This window comes from Meles meles, chromosome 1 (assembly GCF_922984935.1).
Source record: "Meles meles chromosome 1, mMelMel3.1 paternal haplotype, whole genome shotgun sequence".
In the NCBI taxonomy this organism is placed as follows: Eukaryota; Metazoa; Chordata; class Mammalia; order Carnivora; family Mustelidae; genus Meles; species Meles meles.
Genome location: NC_060066.1, coordinates 43,808,415 through 43,833,355, shown reverse-complemented (window position 1 = coordinate 43,833,355; position 24,941 = coordinate 43,808,415). Strand labels below are relative to the sequence as shown.

The 24,941-nt window shown below is 33.3% G+C and overlaps 1 protein-coding gene across 5 annotated transcripts in view; it reads right to left on the bottom strand.

Moving 5' to 3' along the window:
* Positions 1 to 16,790: 16,790 nt before the first annotated feature.
* The window catches only part of TRIQK (triple QxxK/R motif containing), a 91,170-nt gene continuing 83,019 nt past the window's right edge, over positions 16,791 to 24,941 (bottom strand). For 4 of the 5 annotated variants that reach the window (XM_046008153.1, XM_046006167.1, XM_046006932.1 and 1 more), the window contains 2 exons: positions 23,625 to 23,710; positions 16,792 to 17,970 (listed from right to left, as the gene is read on the bottom strand). In XM_046008153.1, coding sequence (XP_045864109.1) covers positions 17,857 to 17,970; positions 23,625 to 23,710 — 200 coding nt within the window. In that variant the 3' untranslated portion in view covers positions 16,792 to 17,856. Of the gene's footprint in view, positions 17,971 to 23,624; positions 23,711 to 24,941 lie in introns of all 5 variants that reach the window. The other variant, XM_046007514.1, reaches the window with a different exon arrangement.

Genomic DNA, 24,941 nt, shown 5'->3' with positions numbered 1-24,941 from the left:
GTAGAGTAGGTGCATCTTAAGACATTTGCTATTCATTTTTGGGGCCACACTGCAGTTTATGCATGTATTACATGTGCTTAATTTTACAAAAATTAGAATCTCTATAACATTTGGAGATTGGAGTGATGATAAAAATTGTTTCACTACACAGAATTACAGAGCTTCTCTTGCAGTATAGTACTTAGCAGTAAAACTTAAGAGATGTTGTATATTTACCTTTTGCAAAAAGACAGATACTCCAAATTTGCTGGCCTTCTCTTCATTAAAACATGTTCTTTGCTCAGATCACAGAAGGTCATGCTCAATTGGTGTTCCTACTTTAGTTCCCACTTTTCTCCCTGGAGCTTCCTTATCTTGCTGATTTCTTAATATTGGTATCCCAACAACCTCTCTTCTTCTCCATTTTAATTCACTCCCTAGGAGATCTCTTCCAATTTTATGACTTAACATGTCTGCCTACATGATTTCCATGTTTGTATTTCTGCCCTGGACTTTGCCTTCAAAACTCAAGTTTTGGATATTTAACCACTTATTCAACATCTCCACTTTAACTATCTCACATATATTTTTGAACACCTACTGTATGCCAGGTATGAGTTTCAGCACTTGAAATACATGATTGACCAGACAAAAACAAAACAAAACAACAACAACAAAAACCCACCCTTAAAGACCTTACATTCCAGTGGAGAAAGATGGAGAAATAGATGCTACGCAGAATAATCATGTGAAAGATGCATAATGTTCAAAAGTAGAAAGTGTTCAATGTGAAGAAAAAGGACTATGCTAAGTGGCTGGGGGATGCTGGAGGCAGGAGAGGTGTCATCAGGTTGCAATTTAACATAGGGCAGTTAGGGTAGGCCTAAATGAGAAGGTGACATTTGAATGAAGATGAGAAAGAGGAGGAAGAATGAATCACAAAGAAAGAACAGTGAGTGCAAAGGCCCTCGGGTGAAAGCATGTCTGGTGAAATCAAGACAGGTGTGAGCTGTGGCTGTGCCAGAGCAAATGGGAGAATGGGGACACTCATTCTCTACTTCTCTACCTTCTCTTCTCCAAAACACTTCTCATCTCCGGACATACTGTGTTTATACATTTTTATTTATTTTTTCATTTATCTATTTCATATTTCTGCTTACCTACTCTTCCAGAATGTGAGCTCTGTGTATACAGGGACTTAACTCTTTTTAGTTCACTACTATATTCCCAGTTGCTAAAAGTGCCTTGCATGTAGTACAAATGCAGTGTTTGAGTGAATGAATAAATTAGAAAGAATATGGCAATATGGTAGACCTGTATCTGCTTACATTTATGCATCTTTTGATTAAAGACAGCAAAAATCTGAGTATTGCTTTGGTCGCAGGCTTTTGAGGTCTGGGAAAGATAAATTACATATTTTTATAAGAATATGAATGTGTCATAAGACCTAGAAGGTTAAAAGGAAAAGCACAAATATAGAAATATTATTAAGGACTATTTCTGGATAATGTGATTTGGAGTGAGTTTTTAAATTAGTTTTCATATTTTTTCTCTAATAAACATATGTATTACAGAATTTTATATACACACACACACACACACACACACTATCTCCTAAACCTGTGATATTTCCCGTATTGATTTGAACTTTTGAAATAGAGAGAGGAGGTTAGTGTATCTTAAAGCTTTGCTTTGGGATCTTATTATAATTTTTGGTTCAGTAGACTATAATTGTGGTATCCCTCCACAAGCCACAATTTAATGAACCTGAGGCCTCATTTCTAGGACCAAAGAGGATTGGAAAACCTGGAGCTCGATAATGCTGTTTTGTTTCATTAAATGTTCTCACTGTCTGTGTGGAAATAAATGTGACTTGTCCCTGACAGATGATAAAAGGCAGCAGACATCATTAGTGTCCATCACATGACTCCTGACACCTACTGGAGAGAGGGCCTCTGTTTGCTCATGATCAGAGGTAAAATCTTTCTACAGATTGATTTGAAATTGCTTCTTAACTTCAATGTTCAGATCTAGCCATGAAGCCAAGAGTGGTTTCCTATTCCAACCTTAAAAACCTTCTTCTGAGGTTTTAAATCATTTCGGCTCTGTATTTCAGGATGTTTCAAGGGGCAGCAATGTTCACAAAGGAAGAGGGCTCCGTGGAATGCTTTATTAGAATTTCAAAAAAGTGCCATCTCTCAAACTGCTCATTACTAGGAACAACCTGATGCCAAGCAATTTATGATTATTAAAACATATAATTTGCATATAAATTAAATGAATTAATAAATAGCAGAGATTACAATAATGTGTTATATTTCCTTATTGTTTGCTGCTTTAATTTTTACACATGCTAAAATAAAGAAACAAAATGTATAAATTTTCTTTTGTGTTTTTGCAGAGAAAGTATTGAGAAAAATATGAATTGGAGAAATTACTCAGTCTCTATTATTTCATGAGAATGTGTCTTCAGATGGGTGTTTCCCTTAAAACATGGCTTCTTTTTAAGAAACTAAACTATATTTTAGTTGTTTCAGAAGATATTTCTCAACATTTACCCTGAGGTAAGAAAACATTTTTTAAAAGATCTATAAATAACCCAAATGTTTTGCTTTAAATATCATGTATAATAACATTTTCTTATATCAATAAATGATAGTCTTAATAAGTAATTAATATTTATTGAGAAACCATTATGTATAAATTAATATACTAGGTACTGCAGTAAAAATCAAAACTACAAGACCCCTTCCCTCAAATTATGGAGTCCAGTTAGGGATATGTAAAATACACAGAAAAATTTAAATTCAAAATATAATAAAACCTCTTGAAAACAAATCCAAGGTGCTCTTATACATTTAACTAGAAAATAGTCAATTTCAAACTATTTCCAAGGAAATTCTGGGACTGGAAATAATGCTGTCCTCCTGAAACCAAATCTCTCCTCAAGTCTTCCCCCAAAATGATAATATCAAAAACCAGTACAAATAAAATCCCAAATGACTCGAGCCTCTAGCTTTACTAGGAAGTAGAAAATATCATGAATATCAAGTTACCTATAAAAAGAGATATAAATACCACATCCAAATGACCCCTTGAGCCTGTTGATGACAAACACAGGGAAAAGGGAGCTTAAGAGATACTGTTAAAAAGTATAATACACAGACCAAACAAAGGCCCCAGAAAAAGAAAGTACAATGCTAAGTGGCAAAATTTGGCATCTGTTATTTGGTTATCAGTACACAGTATCAGTTATAAGAAAGAGTTTAGAAAATGAGTTTATATCAAAAAAGTCAGAAGCTCCAAAAACCATTGCTTCCTGGAGACAATCCTAAAAGTAGAGAAAAGATAAAGCTCTTGAGGATGTAGCAGAAGAGAGAAAGAAGAAAGTAAGAGGGGAATTCAGAAATAAAAGAGACACAAGGATGCCAATTCTCCATCTCCCCCACAACTAGGGCATTCATATAAAAAACTGGCCTTACCACAGTAACAGAAGAGAGCACTCCTAGACTATAGACTCTACGCCCAAAATGACTAGGAATAGGTGAAAAAAAAAATCAAGCTAACTCCACACAAAGTTAATTGAAGAAGGGAAGGAAACAGAAAATTCAATTGAAATACTTCAGCTGTTGAAATGTTCCCTACCAAAGAAGAAAAGAAAGAAAAGAATAAAGAAAAATCTACAAAACAGAAGAGCACTCTAACAAAATTTTTCAATGATTTTGGAAATCTTCAAATAAGCATTTGGAGATTAGATGTAGATATGAAGATATGCATAGGTGTAGATATAGATATAAATAAGAATCAGAAATTTTAAGCCAAGCCCATAAGTGCAAAAAGAAGAAAGTAAATCATTAAGAGTTATAGTGAAATCAGTAAAGAAACTTAAAAAAAAAAAAAGTTCACCTCAGAAATAAAGAATAAATTAAAAGGAATCCAAGGTATAATACATTCTAGTGAAACTGAATAAGGTACTTTGAAGAAAAGCAAGAAAACCAAGAGGATAAAAATGAGATAAGGTAACAAGTATAATGGCCAAAGTGAAAATGGCTGAAAGAGAAGATATGCAAAGAGAGTTCAACATACATAGAACTGAAGTCTTTGAAGGAGGTAAACAAAACATACTATAACTGATATGTAAAATTAAAATCAAAGAAAACTTCTCAGGACAAAGTAATCATTTTTACACATTCAAAGGGCCCACTGTGTGTCTTTGAAAACTCAGAACAAACTCTGAGACATATCCTAGAGAAACAATATGAATTTAAAGACAAAGAAAAACATTCAGGGTATACAGACAATAAGATCAAATTACTTGCCATCACTATTTAAAAAAAAAAATAGGCATCAAAGTTCTAAGGTGCAACATACAAAACAAAGCAACAGTGGAAAACAACATTTTAAAGGAATTCAAGGAAAGAACTTGCAAGCCAAGTATTTTAGAAACAGCCAACTTCCCTTCAAGTGTCAAGGCAACAGAAGAACACTTTTAAAGGTTTATGAATCCACAGAATACCTCACACATGAGCCTTTCCTTGTTTGGATGAGCTTCATTAAACTAGGAGCTAACCTGAAGAATTCTGGCAAAAGAACAGATAATAAGCATTTCATAGATTTAATTTTAGAATTAAATGTAAGAATTCAATGCCTAAAAGGAAGGTAGTGGCAAGGCTGGAAGGAAGAGCAGTGTGTACGTATTATGTGTTACCTATGATATACTCTGACAAATTAGAAAGAAAACACCTTGAAGTTGAAGGAAAAGACAAAGAAGAAAATAAAGTAAGATTATGGATTGTTTTATAGGCAGTGAATGAAAATCAAGGATATCATGTAAGATTGACAAGTCAGATGGACATTTTAATCCACAGACTAAATGAGTTTTTTATAAAAATGTTTTCAAGGGCAAATAAAAGTATAAGAGAAACCTCTAAATAACAATACCAATGTTCAAAAATACCAAAATAATCTTTTTTTTAAAGCAGAGCTATAACAGAGAAACACAGCATATATAACAGAATTAATAGGGTTTCTATTATATAAAATTATATACAGAATTTATACCAATATATTAGCCACATCAAAAACTGTGAATGGGCTTGACTCATTCATTACAAGAAAAAAATTCCTAATTGGCTCATGAAGCAAATATCACCTCTATGGTTCTATGCAAGGGTCCCACCTCACATACAGGGATTCAAAGTGTTGAAATCAGAGGGGTGGGAAAAGACAAATCAGGAAGACTAAATTATGACAAGGCAGGAAGTGTGATATTTGATGTAGTTTTTGAATATATATGAGGTCTGATGGTGAGGTCTGGAGCCAAAGGCCAAGAAAGAATTCTTGAGACATCTTCAGTGCAAAACGGTGGTTTTATTAAAGCACAGGGACTGTGCTCGCTTCGGCAGCACATATACTAAAGCACAGGGACAGGACCCAAAGGCAGAAAGAGCTAGGCAGAGGATGCTGCTCCCTGCCGCACTAGTGTTAGGAGGGGCAACTGATTATATATTTTGGGATGGGGGGAACCTAAAGATAAGGGAAGTTCCAAAGGAATTTTCATGTGTAAAGAAGACTCACTAGATACTAGAGGCCTTGCTATTGTCAAACCAAGCTGTTTTCCCTCTAGCAAGGCATTAACATTAAGACAAATTGGGGGCTTCCTGGAGGAAGGTTATAGTCTGCCTGCCTCATGTATTTGTCAACAGGCAGCAGGTTATAAGGACATTTAATTTTAATCTACATTTCCTTCTGCCTTTGTTTCCCACATCAGTATGGATATTAAAAAAAAAAAAAAGTAGAATTCAGGCCAAAAAGTACCAAAAATACTCTATAATGCTAAAAGCCAAAACTCACAATAAAGATATAGTAGCTATGAATATCAATATGCCAAATAACAGAGCAACTGTGTTCAAAAGCAAATACTACAGCAGATGCAAGAACAAATAAATACCTAAAAGAAAAAAAAAAAACAAAAAACCTTTTCATGTACCAGTCTCAGCATAAGGCAAGTTAAATGGATAAAAAACAAGTTGAAGATATGTACAGCATAAGGTAGATTTTGTGTACTAATATTGAACATAATACTATAATAGAATATACCACTTTTTAAAGTGTACATAAATCCCTCACAAAAAGTAAGTATATATTAGGTCAAATAGAAAACAGGAGCAAGTTCCATAAAATAGAAATAACACAAGCAACACTGATTACTATGCAGTAAAATCTGAACTTAAAAATTAAAATTTAAATAACAGGCTATTCTACCTGTAGACATATATTTTTAAAATTTCTATTAAATAATTCTTGGTTTAGAGGGAAAACCCAAACAATAAGGATTGGATAAGAACAGCATAAAGTATCCACTTATAGACGACAACAAAGAACTCATAGATAGCTTAAGAGAATCAACAGTAAAACTAATGGTGAAACAATAAAAATGATCAGGAAAACGAAAATTTTAAAGTGAAACATCTGTATACACTCTTCAAAAAGGTAAAATGTAAAATAGCCAGACAATATGAAATGTCAGTAACCTGGGCACTCGTTACATGGGTATTTATTCCATTCATATCTCTCAACGATATACATGTACAGATAAGTGCTTTTTTAAAAATAGGAGTCATTCCCCATTCTCTTACACCGTACACAAAGATAAACTCGAAATGGATAAAAGACCTCAACGTGAGACAGGAATCTATCAGAATCCTAGAGGAGAACATAGGCAGTAACCTCTTCGATATCAGCCACAGCAACTTTTTTCAAGATATGTCTCCAAAGGCCAAGGAAACAAAAGCAAAAAATGAACTTTTGGGACTTCCTCAAGATCAAAAGCTTCTGCACAGCAAAGGAAACAGTCAACAAAACAAAGAGGCAACCCACGGAATGGGAGAAGATATTTGCAAATGACAGTACAGACAAAAGGTTGATATCCAGGATCTATAAAGAACTTCTCAAACTCAACACACACAAAACAGATAATCATATCAAAAAATGGGCAGAAGATATGAACAGACACTTCTCCAACGAAGACATACAAATGGCTATCAGACACATGAAAAAATGTTCATCATCACTAGCCATCAGGGAGATTCAAATTAAAACCACATTGAGATACCACCTGACACCAGTTAGAATGGCCAAAATTAGCAAGACAGGAAACAACGTGTGTTGGAGAGGATGTGGAGAAAGAGGAACCCTCTTACACTGTTGGTGGGAATGCAAGTTAGTGCAGCCACTTTGGAGAACAGTGTGGAGATTCCTGAAGAAATTAAAAATAGAGCTTCCCTATGACCCTGCAATTGCACTGCTGGGTATTTACCCCAAAGATACAGATGTAGTGAAAAGAAGGGCCATTTGCACCTCAATGTTTATTGCAGCAATGGCTACGGTCGCCAAACTGTGGAAAGAACCAAGATGCCCTTCAACGGATGAATGGATAAGGAAGATGTGGTCCATATACACAATGGAGTATTATGCCTCCATCAGAAAGGACGAATACCCAACTTTTGTAGCAACATGGACGGGACTGGAAGAAATTATGCTGAGCGAAATAAGTCAAGCAGAGAGAGTCAAGTATCATATGGTCTCACTTATTTGTGGAGCATAACAAATAACATGGAGGACATGGGGAGATGGAGAGGAGAGGGAGTTGAGGGAAACTGGAAGGGGAGATGAACCATGAGAGACTATGGACTCTGAAAAACAACCAGAGGGTTATGAAGGGGCGGCGGGGGGGTGGGGGGGTTGGGAGGTTGAGGGACCAGGTGGTGGGTAATGAGGAGGGCACGTACTGCATGGAGCACTGGGTGTGATGCCAAAACAATGAACACTGTTATGCTGTAAATAAACAAATAAAAAAAAAATAGGAGTCATTTCACATTCAAAAATAGAGAAAATGGGGATCAAACCCTGCTTCCATGAAAAAGAATTTATACATTGAAAGTTTCTGATTACTCCAAGAATTATGTATCTGTTTTCTAAGGCTCATTATTTAGCTACTACCTACATATAAAATGTCTGGTTTCACCAAATGTGTTTTGTTAGTAGTAAATAAATAAATAATAGAGGTGGAAGAGCCATCCTTTTCTGCTTTAGGAGTTTTGTCTTACAGTGTGTTTAAAATTTCTTGAAAAAAAGAAATTCTAGATTGTGGGGCACCTGGGTGGCCCAGTCATTGAGTGTGTGCCTTTGCCTCAGGTCATGATCCCAGGTCCTGGGATCCAGCCCCATATTGGACTCCCAGCTCTGTGGGAAGCCTGTTTCTCTCTCTCCCACTTTCCCTGCTTGTGTTCCCTCTCTAGCTGTGTCTCTCTCTGTCAAATAAATAAAGTCTTTTAAAGAATTCTAGATTGTTTGATAACATAGATATCTTAAAGTCCTTCTCCCTTTCCTTTGAGAAAACAAATGCACCAGGGATTTGAGCAGCAGATGGGTGGCTCAAATTCAGATATCTCTTGTGCCCTCCCCCTGCCAGCCACCCACCAGAATGACTACAAGATTTAAGTCAACAATTTGTATACAGCTAGGAGTGTTTGGAGTTAAAAAATAAATGCCTCTGGAAAAAGACTTGAAGTAACTCGGAAGTCCCGTCCCATACCTCCCCGTTTCCACCTTGTTCTCGATGCAACTGTGTTTTTCATAGCTCTAGGGCAGTGGTGGTTCTCAGGGGTACAGCTGGGAATACTTCTGACCCCAAGGAACACTTTTCTATGTCTAGACACATTTTTGGTTGTCATAACTCGGCAGCTTCTCCGGTGAAATCTGAAACAGGCCCTCACACACAGCTGGCAAGAGGAGCTGGAGGAAAAAGGCCGGTTTAATAAGCAAGGGAATAAACACAAGGCTTATCTGGGCAGTGGTACAAATCTACAAAATTTATAAAGAGGCCTTACCTGGATTCAGTCAGTATAAATATCCTGCAATTTGCAAGACTGCCACACAAAGAATTAGTTGGCCCAAAATGTCAATAATGCTGAAGTTGAGAAAGCCTGTTCTATGGGAATGAGATGTAGTACTTATTCAAATATATTTACTGTGGAATAAACCATGAGTCTAGTGCAGTGCTTGGCATTTGAGATAAAGCAATAAAACCCAGAGTTCCTTCCTTAAAGACCTCAGATTCCAATTAAGAGACACATAAATGGATAATCATGGAATAGATTCTATGTAAGAGAAGAATCACCTGACTTAGCCTTGGGTGGGCAGGGTTGGGGGCTTCTGTGGGGAAAGTCTGGGGATTTATCTGGGAATAAATAAATCTTGAAGGACAGATTATGTAGGCATTTTCCAGATTAAATAAGAGAAAATGGTTTTAGGCAGAGGAAGGAAAGAATGTTAACAATGAGCACAAAGGGACCTAACAACCTTCTTATACCACTATACCACATACGGGCCAAGAACTAATATGTTGTCTTTGTACACTTTCATTGGCTTTTCTCTCACTTGGAATACCCTTTTCTCCCTCTTTTTTTCTTTGATGAAACTATCACCACCATCTCTCAAGTCATATGTCATAAGAGTACTATTTTTTTCTTTCTTGTTTGAAATGTTCATGGATTTTTTTTGCAAGGGAAAAGTACAGTTCTGCCATGTGGCAAATGCTCAATAAATATTTTTTGAATGAAAATGAATAAACTTAAATACCAGTTCCTTTCTGAAACATTCTGAATTTCTCACTATGAAAAAAGCTAAACTGCCTTTTTCTGTACTACTTACATTGTGTATAGATGAGGAATTTGAAAGATGACTTATCAATACCTGATAAAGGTACTTAATGGTTATTAAGTGAAGGAAAAATAGAAGAACATAATGGAAAAAAATGGACAAATTTACCAGTTGTCTGGGCTCTTGATATAGCTCACTAAAACACTTGTCTTTCCAGTCCTCTCTGTAGAGTGGAGATTGATTCACTCAAAAGAAAGAAGTAAAAATCACTTATAATCTAATATCCAGAAATAGTTTTTACTTCTTCCTAAGTATTCTTCAATTATACACATGTGCACTGAAGTGTCCACATGCACATAAACACACACAGACATACATTCAAGTAAAACAGAATCCTATCATGTGTCATGATATCAGAATATCAGAATATGATATCAGAATATCAGAAACCTATTTTTAAGTGCTTATTCACCTTTCTCCATATCAATAGGATAACTATATATTATTTTAATGATTCCATCACACTTATTTAATAGATGTAACACAACTTGTTTAAAAAGACCCTTATGTTGGACACTGTCATCACTTTCAGGTTTTTTGGGGGGTTATGAACAAAGCTGTGGTTAAAATACTTTGTGCACTTCTGCACACTACACGCATTATTATCTTGAAAGAATTTCTAAAGAGATACGGAAGCAACTAAAGTATATATAAAACTTTAGACTTTTAAAGTACACTGCAGAAGTGCCTTCCAGAAAGTGTGTGAGATTACCATTCCCCCAAGCAGTGTATGAAAGAGACTGTTTCCTCACATCTTTAATTAACACTGAGTGCTGGGTTGTGTGTTAGATTTTAATTTAATGTGTTATAATCCAACAGTATTTCCTTTATGATTTCTGACTTATGAATCAATGCCTAGAAATAATTTCTATACTAAGAGATTTTAAAAATGCTGTAGTTTCTTCTAATAACTTTTATGGGGTTTTTTTAATTTAGAAATAATAAATTCCATCAGAAATTAATCTTGTTTTAAGTCATGGTATAGGCATCTTTTAATTTCCAAATGGATACTCAATTGTTTTAATATATTTAATAAGTAATCTATCTTTCCATCTTCATGACTTACAGTCTACATTAAGTGAATATTTATATTTGGATCTATTTCCAGGCTGCACATTTTATTGCTTTGTCTACTTTCCCTGACTGTAAGATTATTTTAATTATTATAACTTTATAATACACTTTAATATCTGGTGGATTAAGGTTCTCTTTTCTATTTCCAATTTAGAAAAAAGTTTAAATTTGTACAATATCAAATCATCTCATCCAGGGAGACAGTTGGTCTCTTTTTTATTAAAGTATGATTATCTTACTCTGTAAGGTCTTTTTTCCAATAAAAACTCTTGATAGTTCTTGCTGATTTTTTTCTAGACAATTCATAGTTTTGATTGTGATTATAAGATATATTTTTTATATTATGATATTTAGCTAACTATTATAATTATTAGAGCTATTAATTTTCACATAGCTTTCTAATGGGCCATGTTATATAAATCTTACTCAATATCTTATTAGTTTTCCAGTTAATCATATAATCTGCAATCTATAGTCTTTTTCCACATTTCCTACTTATTCCTACTGTTTTAAAAAGTCTGATTGCATTGGCTATTATTTTTGGAAAAACATAAAATCATATAAAAGCATAAAACTTTTCATGATTTTAATGATAATACCTTTAATATAAAGCATGGTACTGGAATTTGTGTTTCAGTACTGAAAAGAATGATGGTTGTGGTGGGTTGAAACACACATTACATATATAAAATCTATGGCTTTATAGTGGTAATAAAAGCTACAATAGGAACAACAATGGCAAATCTCCATTGGTCATTATTAGAGAGTGCTAACCTATTACTTTGAAATTTGGTAAAGGCAAAGATTCAAGTATTTATCCTTCCTTTCCTGTTATGAGCCATATTTTAAGGTAACCAAATAGTTAAGTCTCTCGGTTTTTTGTTTTGTTTCGTTTTAATAATTTCACTTAAATGCTGAAGGACTGATAGAAAATTGTCATCCTGGGGCTCCTGGGTGGTTCAGTCAGTTAAGCATCTGCCTCTTGATTTTGAGTCAGGTCATGATCTCGGGGTCCTAAGACAAAGTCCTAGGGCAAGTTCTGTGCTGGGCATGGAGTCTGCTTAGGATTCTCTCTCTCCATCTCCTGTCCCACCCCTCCATCTCACTTGTGCACATGCTCTCTTACTCTCTCTTGAAAAAAAAAATAAGTAAAATTTTTAAAAATTGTCATTTTGTAATGTCAAAAATTGTCAAGTGAGATAATAGATCTAGGGAATAATTATAAACAGATGCTAAAAGCTCCAGGCAAAATGTTGATTTTGGAGAGAAAGGGGTTACCAGCACATGAACCCATTGGTAAACTTCACCATCATTATAAATGAGACAACCAGAAGTGATGTATCTCATTAAGTACTATGACATACTGTTGCCTTAAAAATAAACAAATAACAATAACGGAATTACCTGGATCTAATCTAGCCTAAGATCTAACTCCTACTTTACAAAAAATATGAAAAATAGAGGCATAAAATACATAACAAAATGAAAATAGCCAAGTCTAAAATATTAGAAATCCAAGAGGACAAATATTGTGGTTTCTTCAATAAATCAGTGGCATTAAAGAAAAAGAGGTTTGCTATATAATAAAAGAAATTTAAGAGGCTTACAATAAAATGTAGTACAGATCTTGATTCAAAGCCTATTATAAATAGGTATCTTGCAGAAATTTGGGACATTCTAATACAGATTTGGTATTAAATGATTTGAAGAAATAACTAGTCCTATTAGCTGTAATAATAGCTTCTTGGTAATGCAAGAAAAAACAACAAATAACAAAAAAATGAAAGTTCTTGTCAGAGATGTACTGAGATATGTATAAGTAAAATGTCACCTTCTTTGAGGTTTGTTTTAAAATATCTCAGGTTACAAAAAAAAAAAAAAACCAAATGGGGAAACAAAAGAGTGGGAAAATATTGGTAATTGTTGACTCTAGGTGATGAGTACACTGAGGTTCATTACACTCTTATCTCTAGTTTTGTGTAATGCATGTGGCCAGTGATTAAGAAAAAGAAAGGGGTGAGGAGTGAGAGTGGGAAAATAGTCCTGATTCTAAGTAAAAAGAGTGGAGGCAGTTAATACGGTAAGTACATAGTTAAGTGCGACTTAACATACAAGTGAGGTTCATACAACTGAAAAAGGAAATGTTAGAGATTGCCTAGAGTTTAGAATTGGGGCAGATAAAGGAGAATGTGAAGGGTAGAAAAGGAAGCAATGGTACTCGAAAATGCCTACAAGGGCATTCGCTATCTGGATCACCAATGTTTAGGAACTAGTGTAATAATGATTTTTTGTGTCTAGATTATTTCTCTTTGATCTATCAACTTGTCATATGCCAGTGCTTCACGCTAAACATCCCATTGCAGCTAAGACTGTGTCCTCCTTCTCATGGACATTACAGCCAGAATTTTTTCTCGACATGGTTTATTTATAAACCTTCTCTTAAAAAACTAGTTGCTGCAATTTAAGAGACTTACAATGTCTTTAACCTCACTTTATAAATAAAAAAAAAAAAAAAAACAGAAAAAAAATCCCTGATTTTTTGTGTTATCCTAGGATGTACAGAGAAGGCAATGCAATGAAGACCTGCCTTGTCACATTCAGTAGAGCAACTGCAGAAGCAATTTGTTACAAGCAGATGGGTAGCTGAACGCTAAAAAGGATAATAAACTAGAACGAAATTAGATATTGAAATCAATTTCTTTTAGGCTTACCATGAAACTTCAGATTTACACAATTGTATTTGAAGAAGTCAGAAAAAAAAAAAAAGGCATACTAAGATGGGTGCCCATGAAAACAGAACTTTACACATGCTATAGCCTTTATAGTCACCATTTACTTGGTTGGTTCAAATATTTATAGTTCATTGTTATGACTGCCAAAACTGGCAACCACAAGGATTGTTGTCTCAATTAGGACAGTAAACAGATTGTCTCTTTTTTTAATGAAAAAATCTAAAATGTAATACTTCACAGTTTAACATGTTTATTCATCTAAACGAGCTAAAAAATAATGGTGTGACATCTGTTCGAGAGGCATTGGTACCTCAAATTTTGGCTGCCTCCCCACCAATTTGGTTGTTGTTTTAAAAAATGAAGAATAGGAGGGAGTACTGTCATCAAAAGATCTTCTGGCACGTAAAGTATCTTATTTTTCTTGAAATAAGGATTTCATGTCTGTTGCTAAGGATAAAAAAAATTATTTAAGAATGAGGCACTCTGCTGAATAGGGCAGCAGTTCAATTGTTTTAAATGAATTTACTGGCCCACTATGGATATTTTCACACTGTTAGAGTTCTTTGAGTGACTCTCCCAGTTCTCTTTATACCTACCTGCATCGCTAAAATACAAAATAAAATACTAAGAATGTTTCTGTTGGCACTGAATTCTTCTGCTAGGTTTTTTTGTTTTTTGGGTTTTTTTTGTTTTGTTTTTTTTTTTTACTGTGGGTTGCACTGATTCTTGATATGATGTCAGTGGAACAAAATCTAGCAAACATGCATTCTATCCAGGCTGCATTGGAGCAATTCTAATAAAAGAAGGCAGTGCCGCTAAGGGAGAAATGGTAGGAATCTCCCCAGAGAAGCCCAAGGTAAGTGTACATACCTTAGATAGTCTAGTCTCTGGCTCAACAACCTTACATTAGGGATGAAATACATGAAAATTCTCTAAGTTTAATTTCTGGAAGTTTTATTTCTGAAGCCCATCTAAATAAATCAAAACTTACTCTACTGAATTATTACCGATTATATCATTTTAGAATCTGGAAAATATAGTGCTTTAGTATTCACATAAATGTAAGCATTATAATGAAAATTTAGTTTTATTTTTGTTGGGCATGAGGATGTATGATAAGTTAAATTAAAAACACTGAGTGTGGTTTTCAACAATACTAAGATAAAAATAACATATTTGATTACCCAGAAAACAGCAATGTTTGTGTTCTATAGCAAATTTAACACTAGTTGTCTTGATCTTAAAAAGGAACAGGATGAAACATATTTGTCCCAGGACATTCAATGATCATAAATGCTAAATGTTGAGTTGATCAACATAGTGATTTCTAAGTTTTATTTATTAAAGGCAAATAATTTTTGATCATCTGTTACATGCAGCAACTGTACCAGACTGAGAATACTAAAAGAAATTAACTTGAATTTTGACATGCATTTATTAAATATGTGCAGATCACTACACTACTGGAATTACAGAAATGAATAAGAACATACTTTCATGATCTTGCAATCATTGGTTGGGGTAGAAATATTTTGGAAAAATTGAAAAGACAGAAAATCTTCAAGTACTTGTCACCTTAAAACAACAAACTCTATACTGGCACAATGATAGGCTTTTTGTTCATTTGTTTTAAAAGAAATCCTGCATGAGGTTATAATTTTACAATATCTCCTCTCAATAAATCTATATATGTTTATTTTGCATTCAAAATAAGAACCAGCAACTCTTCAAGCTTCATTTACAGTATTCCATAGGTTGTATGTAAAGTCTGCTGCATTAGCTAAAATTTATCCTGCAGAGTATAGTTAGCAAATAGATTCTAACATTCTGAAAAGTCATTACAATTTTTCTGTTTTTGTCTTCTGAATTACTCTAAGCAGTGAATTATTGGAGGAGAAAAACCCACGCCTAAAATTTGTGTCTGGTGCTAGTCTTAGATTTATGCCAAACACCACTCACTATTTAGAAGTGTGGTCCCCTGAAAATGTAGGCCATATATCACCTCTCTAGCTTCAAAGATTCAAACCAGATTTTAATCTGGGATTTCTCTACAGGCCGCTTCCCAGTTAATGTGAATTTGAAAAATTTGCATTTCATGAAAACAGTGTTGTATAAACATATATTGTCTCAGTTTGCCCACTATTTATTAAAATCAGAGTTGGACCTTTGGGACTTATGGTTCTCTGTAGCCACCATAAGTCAATTACACAAATGGACTAGCCAGATACTGAAGGTATCAATAAAATGAGGTATTCAACTAGCTTATAATTATACTATGTATAGATTAATACTTACTACTATCAGAAACAACCTTTTTCCCTCAAGAGAACACCCCAAGAACAGAAGGGAACAGTAACATTTTTTCTCAGGGTAATGAATTTTCAGACATTTCCAAGAGTATATTCATCTATTTTAAATACTATAAATTCTGTTATATTTCACTTGGATGGGTATCTAATAAACAATTAATACATATCTTCTCATTTAAATTACTACTGAAATTAGAAATAATCTTTATTTAATATGACTGTTTTTAACACCATATGGGAGGTAAAATAACTAAATGAAAATTGTTCACGTAAATGTGATAGGAGTGGGGGAAAAGCAGTATTTCTTGACATGTGGCATGTCACTCAGGAAAGGAAAAGGCCCATCATATCCAAAATGCCAGCTTGGATATTCCCTTGCCACCCACTTCACGAACAGACATACCACATGGCATTAAATGCTGCAACCTTTCCTAAAAATGCCACTTGGATTGGTCTGCTGTGGTGAGTGTATAAGAACTCTTGGTCTGTCTCATGAGTTTGTGATTTCAAGGGGTAGAATCCAGTAAATAACACTGGCTAAATTTTGCCCTCAGATGTTTGGCATAAATGATCTGTGAGGATATGGGAACTTTGGGCTGTTTTCACATTGATGAAATAAATTATGCTACTTGGAAAAATTCTACAGAACATAAAGCTACACAGTCATATTCAACTATTTGCAAAAGTCTCACAGAACATTGAGTGTATTCATCAAAGCTTTCTTCTCTGGAAAAATATGGAAACAATCTTTACATTTTATTTGCTCTTCATAAATACAATGTATATGATATAAAGCACTTTGTGCATTTGATTCTAACTACTAATTTTTTATCCTTCTTTATATAAGATAGTAGCTAACAACTCTGATGTGGACACATATTTTCCCATTTTCTAAGCTTTATGTATTCATGTGTTCTAAAAATATTTTTTAAAAATCCATTACTGGTAAAAATATTGAATATATTGATTGTTATACTCCAACAAATACAAAATATCTTTACAACTTATGTAAACAAAAAAATTAGAAATGCAAGTAATATGAGACATGTATTTTCTTCTATTATTTATTTTTCACAAAACAGTTATAATTGATTAACTCTCAAGAGACAAAATGTAATTTTGTAAACCAAATTTGTATTGTTTAGGTTTAGGAGGCAACCCAAGAAAATTATTCTGAGTAGGTAGGACTTCCGTTACTGTTGTGTGAAAAAACAACAACAACTGCACAACTAAATGACAGATTGTTACATACCTTCCTAACAAGAAGGGCAAACTGATACTGCAAGCAGCCAGAACAACATAATTAAAATAGAATTCCAAGTTTATATTAATACAATAATGTTAATTAAAATCAAGATCAACTGAACTTTCTATTTACACCAGTTCAGAGAGCCCAAGAGGAAAGGAACTCTATTTTACAGACATATGTGACTCTTTGAGCTTCTGTCATCCAGGTGCCATTTCTGATGGAGCACATGTGCGCTGAACAGTTGGCAAAGAAGGAAAAAGATTACTGTAGATGTATGGCAGATAGTCTCTCTAATGATATAAAATATGTCTGGAAAGAAAGCAGGGCTTCTTTGTAAAATGAAAAATTTCCCATGACTTTTCATTCCTCCTTAGACTCTGAATGTGATTTGAGAATGTTTCTGTAAATGAGGATATATACTTTTACTTACGATGTATACGGAACAAAAATAGATTTAGTAATCTGAAGTGACGGAGTTATACACATAAATTGGCTAAGACATCTGAAGAATTTAGGATCTGTTTTCCATTTAATCTAAACGCACCATGAATAGGTTGCCTGTCAAAGTAGAAAGATTTATAAAAGTATCCGGTAGCATACATTATACTACATTGCTAGGTAAGGTTCTTTTTTTGATATCCTATGCAACTATTTAAAAAGATACTTCTGAAAACTGAAATTACCAGCAGAAAGAATTCAAGATGTTCCAGTTTCAGTACTTTAGAAAGTGTTGGTCCCAAGGGATGCTTTTATAAAATTATTTCCCTTTAATGCATTGATTGCTGTTCAGCTAATCTTCATCTCTTTTCAGATCAGGGTCAACATCTGTGGACAGTCTGAGATAAAAGAAAGCATAGAAAGCCAGTAGGAGGGCCAATATAGCTGCTAGTACGAGGCCAACTTCCTAAGGAAGGGAAAAAAAAAAGTATGTTTGAAATTGATGAAAAGAGATTGGTTAATGTCATAAGTTTCATCAGAGAAAATAACGATATAATTCCATCATCTGAATAATAATTTGAACCTAATTAATCACATTTTTTTGTTTAACCCTTCTTATCATTTAGTAAAGCAATTTATTTTGTACTTGACAATACCGACTGCAATGATAAGGACATCAGTGGATGACTCATTTCTATTATTATTTCTATATAATTTGTAATAGTAAAATTTCTAATAATAAAATTTAACTTTATAATTTTGATATATTTGCATAGTTTGGATATCAAGATGTTGGGTGCAAGCAGTGTAGTTTGTGCCTACACAGTTCCTCTGTTCTCTATTTGAGTATGTTTAACTTTATTTGTTGCTTCAATTCATTTGTTATTAGTTAAAGCTTTAGGACACAGATTTTAAAACATTTATCTTTCTTTTTCTAATAGGAAGGAACTGCTATTATAGCCAGTTTCTAAATTAAGTCTCTGTAAGTTTTTATTAAATATTATTTTGCTAAAACTAAATTTAAACTCTAAATTCCATAGTTTATAATGTGGGGGAACAAAACTGAGGACTCTCAGTTCCTGAAGCAAGACATAGTATAATTTATCAGAATTGTGAAGAGTTATTCTGAATATTTCATTTGGTTATTTGATATAGGTTATATTAATTATGCTAAACTAGTAGCCAAAAAATTTACCACATATATTATGGCAAAAAGTATATAGTATGTAGTATACATACACACCAATAGGAGTACTCTCAATATTAACATATCATTTGGCTAAAGAGATTAAAAAAAAAAGAGCAACTAGTGCCAGTTCCATATCCTAAAGAGGTTAATATGTCTTTCTAATTTTCAATTGTGTATCACACTCATTCCTGGCATTGTTTTATGGAGAAGCAATTTATTTGCATTTATATGAATATATTTCACATTTCATCAGAATGTAAAATTACTAATTCAACATATGCCATGTAATAAACTTTAAAAAACATTAAAATGAATTTAGTTTATAAGCAACAAGAAATTTTTACCTGGATGTTGAAATTACAAATGGGCAATTTATATAGATATTTAGCATCAAAGGTACATTTATTTAGATTTCCAAACTATAGAAGTAAATATTGATAAAAATCAGGGGGCTGATAGACTCGGTGTCAACAATTTTTATAAGATTTTTTTTTTAAATCTAATACATCAATATAATGTCAATGAAAGTGAGTTTTTCTTTGTTGCAATTGGAACACTTTGGCATCTCAAAAGGGCATGGCAGCATCAGACAGGTTTCATTTATATTCTTATATCCACAGCTGTGCTCCCAGACCCATCTGGTTACACAGCTACTAATTTTAAGAGGATGTAATAAACAAGTGACACACAACTGCAAACTCCATCTGTTCTGTATAGTGGACAACAGAACTGTTCAACAGCAGTCACCATTCATACAAGCTTAAAGCAGGAATAAAGTTTGTACTCTTGATTGGAGACCATCATCCACATCTCATTTGATAATCACCTCTAACTGCTGCTTTGTAACTGTTCCTTGTCCCTTCAAAAAACTGTCATCTTCATTATACGTTTTCAGGATATCCAGAAGCACGAAAATGGGTTTTAAGGGTAGAAAGCAGAGAGCACTCATAGAATACAACTTCAGAGGATCCATTAATTCAATTAGGTCTACTGAATATATGGTGGAGGGGGTAGGGCTAAAGAGTATTGAATGGGGATGAATAGCATCATTAAAAAAAAAAAAAAATCCCTGTTCTGTTGAGGAGATGAACATTGTGGGGACTGGAGGTAGTTAAAACAATGATAAAATTTGAAAATACTGCTTTCAGGATGCTGGTGACACTAACCATAACTTAGAGAGCTCTAGGCATTTATGACCCTCCACTCCCTGGCCATTTTTAGTTTTACATCCAAAATCACAAAAAGGAAGAAAAATAACATTTCCAGATGGCTCATCCCAAGAGGTTGTTAGCAGGATCTGTTTGACACTTGAATATTTTACTTATGTAACAGATAAATTAAATTTTTTATATTTATTCTTTTATTAGATTATACCTTTCAAATAAACCTTTCAAATAACTAATTAATTAACAAATATGAATTATCTTTTTTCTTCTAAATACTAGGAAACATGGGTATTTACATTCTAAAAAATGTTTAATAAAGTCATAATTCTTAAACAACAATCTAACTGAACAGCAACCAAATAGGAAATATTGGTTGTGCAAATATTTTTCAGGTAGCACTCATTACTGGGTCTTAAAATACAAGGTTTTGTTTACATTAGTAAGACATAGAAAATAAAATACCTTCAATAACCAGAAATTAGTTCTAGATTTTGGAACAATGATATTCACATCTTTTTTTTTTTTTAAAGATTTGTTTATTTGACAGAAATCACAAGTATGCAGAGAGAGAGGGAGAGGAGAAAGCAGGCTCCCCGCCGAGCAGAGAGCCCAATGAGGGGCTCCATCCCAGGATCCTGGGATCATGACCTGAGCCGAAGGCAGAAGCTTTAACCCACTGAGCCACCCAGGCGCCCCTGATATTCACATCTTATTCTGAATCAGTACTGTTCTCCCAAAACATTTTAAATTACTAAACATATGTGTATAAAAAGGCACTAAAAGTCTTTGAGCATAAAGACTATATTGTGTATTTTTTACCTCTCCAGTACTAGATATCCCAGTCAATATTGTTGATTTTTATGATATTGAAATCTGGAAGTTATTTCTTGTATAAATTGCTCCCAGGTGATCATGTCTTGGTCATCTTTCTTTCTATAGGTTCTACAACATTGTAATATTCTTTCTATAGGTTCTACAACATTGTAATATTTAAAGCATTTTTAAACAGATAATGAAGGTTAAGACTTAGATAACCTATATAAGAAGTATAAAATTAGATAATACTTTGGGGGCGCCTGGGTGGCTCAGTGGGTTAAAACCTCTGCCTTCAGCTCAGGTCATGATCCCAGGCTTCTGTGATCGAGTCCCGCATCGGGTTCTCTGCTCTGCGGAGAGCCTGTTTCCTCTCTCTCAATGCCTGCCTCCCTGCCTACTTAGAATCTCTGTCCATCAAATAAATAGATAAAATCTTTTTTAAAAATTAGATAATACTTTGAAAACTTTACAACAGCAATATCAGTATCTCCACAGCAAAACTGACAATATTTTATAATATGCAATATAATAACACAATGCTGACTAAGATGAAGTGGGGGATCTTAAGGCCAATGACAAACAACCAAAGGGAGTCTTATTTGTACAAACCAGCAATGGCGAATTCAAAGAAGTGTTTTCTCAATCAGCTAACAATTAATAAATGAATTCAGTGTCCTGGGTTCAATGTTAACTGTTTTTGTGGTATTATTTAACTCTTCTGAAAACCCTGTGAGGTAATGTTATAATCGCTTTTGCAAATATGTCAGCTTAGACTTTGCTAGATCATGGCAACAGGAAGAGGAAAGAGGAATGTGATCCCAGACCTCTTTCTTCTCTGTTCAGTGTTGTCATGGCTGGTATTTTTCTATTCCATCCAGCTGTTCATATTTTCTATAGATTTAAATTATTTTAAGAGCATAACTATGATTCATTCTAAAAATAAGCCATAAAGTGATAAAATACTATAATATTATGGTCATCCTGAATCAACTAGATAAGAGTCAAACATGTTTGATGTTCATTAGTCCTTAGTTGCTTCTCTGACATTATCAATATGGATAAAATCACTCACTGGGGAAATTAAACAGCATTAAATGGCAATTGCTGAAAGAAACTTCGTTATTTAAAATCCTATGCTAAAATGACAAGGCAATCAAAGTTTGACAGGGCAAACTAATTAGTATGCCAGATTTGAAATGTAAAACACATCCATGTTTCTGATTCTAAAAAGTTTCATATCATTTTAATGGACTCTTCGTATAATTTTTCAAGCAAAATAACGATGTTTAAAGTTAAGGTTTTTGTTTTTCACAGGTATACAAATCAAAATGATATGCTAGCTTATTCAAAAGGAGCTATGTTTAGATGTCAGAAACTCTTCTGTACATACATTAAATCATAAATGAAATCTAAGAAAAACTTTTTTCTCAAAAAAAAAGATAAGCAAGTTCTGCATTGTTTATAAAAAGATAGTAAGTAATTGTGTTATAAGGTAGATTTATCTGATACTAAGACAGTCATTTCCTTAAATTAAAGTAAAAAAAATTATAAGGGCAAATAAAGAGAATGTATATATATTAATAAATGAATGGCTGCACATTTCTCAAATTCTAATTTATAGTTGCTCATTATATTGTGCCACAAGAGGATTTTGCTACCCAATATCTTTCTTTAAAAAGCCCCAAAACCAAAACACCACTTTGAAAAAGATAAAAGTGAGTGACATAATGCCTTGGTGGAAAATTACAGATAATGCTCTCACTATAAGAGACAATCATCAGGTAACTAACTGTAAAATAAAGAAAGAAAATAACCCCTAACTAATGCTTTTAGAAATATCATGTCATGGAGATAATTTAAAAGATGAATAAAATTTCATGTGAAATTAGAAGAAAATTTCAAAAGATTAATCATTTCTCTTTTAAACAAAAAGACAACCTTTTTTTTTTTTCATTAAAAACTGACAAACAGCACTAACTGAGGGGATTGTGTTGTGAAAACATACCGTATTCACACGGCAATACTTGATCAAAATCAGCAATCAAGAGCAAAACGAAGGCTGTATTTGGTGATCATAATAGCAAATTCTGGAAGACAACCAAATATATCATCTGGCAGTTCAACAGCTGTTACAGCCTGGTAGTAATACCTTGGCATTTGCTATAAGCTATAACTTAGAAAAATTGATTTTTCATCTGCCAGATAAAAACCAAAATCTCCTTTTAACATTTTAATATTTAAATAAAGTATATATACTATTCACTTTAATTTTACACATTTGACAGTAGAACCATCAAGTTAATTTTTTTATTTATAGTTTGAGTCACCTCTAAATACTTGACAAAAAATTGACAAGAATAGTAATATAAATGTAATTTTGTTGAACTTCATTGTGCTAGCATATTGGATTATTATCTGCTAACATCATTCTCAGATGCGCTTAACTCTCTTAAGCAGTTAAAACACGGGTTATCTAAAATAAGTTTGGGGACATCACTAGAATTTCATCATAGAGAGTACTGACAACAATAATAAAACACAGAATAAAATTATATATATTAATGATCTAAGTATATGGAATTATAACTAAAATTTCAATAACCATAAAATTAAATTTATTGAAAATAAAAGAAGTTTTTTATTTGGGCCACATAAATCACTGAAATGTTTGAGCAATATAAACAGTAGCTAGAGGAAAAAATAAGTTGCAACTTTAAGTACAACTGGTTTTCTTATGTGACATTGTGTTTTATTTTAAGACGTGGTAAAATCTCAGGATCAGAATGATGCTTCCCATTAAGTAAATTCTTTATAAGAACCTTCAATTCTGGCATTGACTTTGATTTTGAAATGTCATAAAACATTTAGCACTCAACATTTATGCAATCCAGTTTTAGAAAATGAAATGGCATGCATATATCAAATTTTAAAATTACCAAATACAGGTACCTTTATCCCTATTGCTGTTTTCTTTGCTTCTGCTTTTAATTTGGCTGCTCGTAAAATAGGTTTGGTTTTCTTATAATCTTGTTTACCTAGAAAGAAATAATTTCAAGCAATGAGCTACGCTTAATACATAATTCAAGTTTAAGAGCCAACTGAAATGTCAAAGAATGTTTAAATACAGTAAGCCTGGGACACAGAGTTGCAAAGGAGCTCCCAGTTTTGGAAACCATAAACGTTATCACCCTAAGGTCAACTTCTCCTCTCTTAATTTTTTGCAGGAAGAAGATCTGACAGACATTTTCAATTTGGTGTGCAGTGAAAAGCTAAAAAGCTAAAAAGTTATTTTAGAGAATATTCAGAGTAAAGGTAGTAAACCTTTTGGAAACATTTAGAAACAAATGTGTAAGTGAGTATACCTAAGATCCCATTAATAGGTAAGTTAACTTCATCTTCCTACATGAAGAATAAGAGCTCATTATAAATTTATTTTATTAGGGATATATAAAATAACCAAATAATCAATTTGAGAAATATCCTCAAGTTTTCTATAAGAAACTAAAGAAGATCTGTAAAAACTTTCAGTCACTGAATTCATTAGAAAAATACATATTTAACTTTGTTCTTAATAGAGGACAGAATAAATACAGCTAAATAAAAGGTGTAGGAAAGCTGTATTTAAATATTAGTTCCAGTCTTCTCTACCACATTTCACAGCCAAAGATGAACAAAAACTAAGTTAGTTAACATCACCAAAATTCCTTTTTTGTGTACCATTTGACAACTAATGAATAACAAACCTGAGTTTGTATGTAACTAATGAATTATATAACCTGTGAAGAAAATAAATTTAACAATACAAAAACAAAACAAGAGTAATAAAAACATTGACTAGAATAATATATTCTTTTGTTAACCAAAAGAACTTTTAACTAAGAACTGGGTCAATGGGTCTCAAATACAGTACTTCACTCTGTGTGGGAGTTAGCATAAATCCATGTAATCTCTCTTTTATATTCTTATAGTTTGCCTTGTTTCTATCTTATTCCCTTTCCTTCATGGTTGGTTCCTTTCCAGACTTACCCCTGTATCTCCTTTATGTAAATAATACAACTTCCAACTTTAATTTCCACATCTTCCTTGCACTGAAATAAATCTGAATGCAGCTGATCTACACTGTAGTGTATCATAAAAAGTTAATGTGCAATAAAATAATTCTTTGCTAATGATTCAAAAGTGCCTTTAAAATTCCATATAGATTTTTAGAATTAGAAATGGCAGGAAGAAGTGAGTCAAATGGATGGAAGTAATGAAGAAATGCTC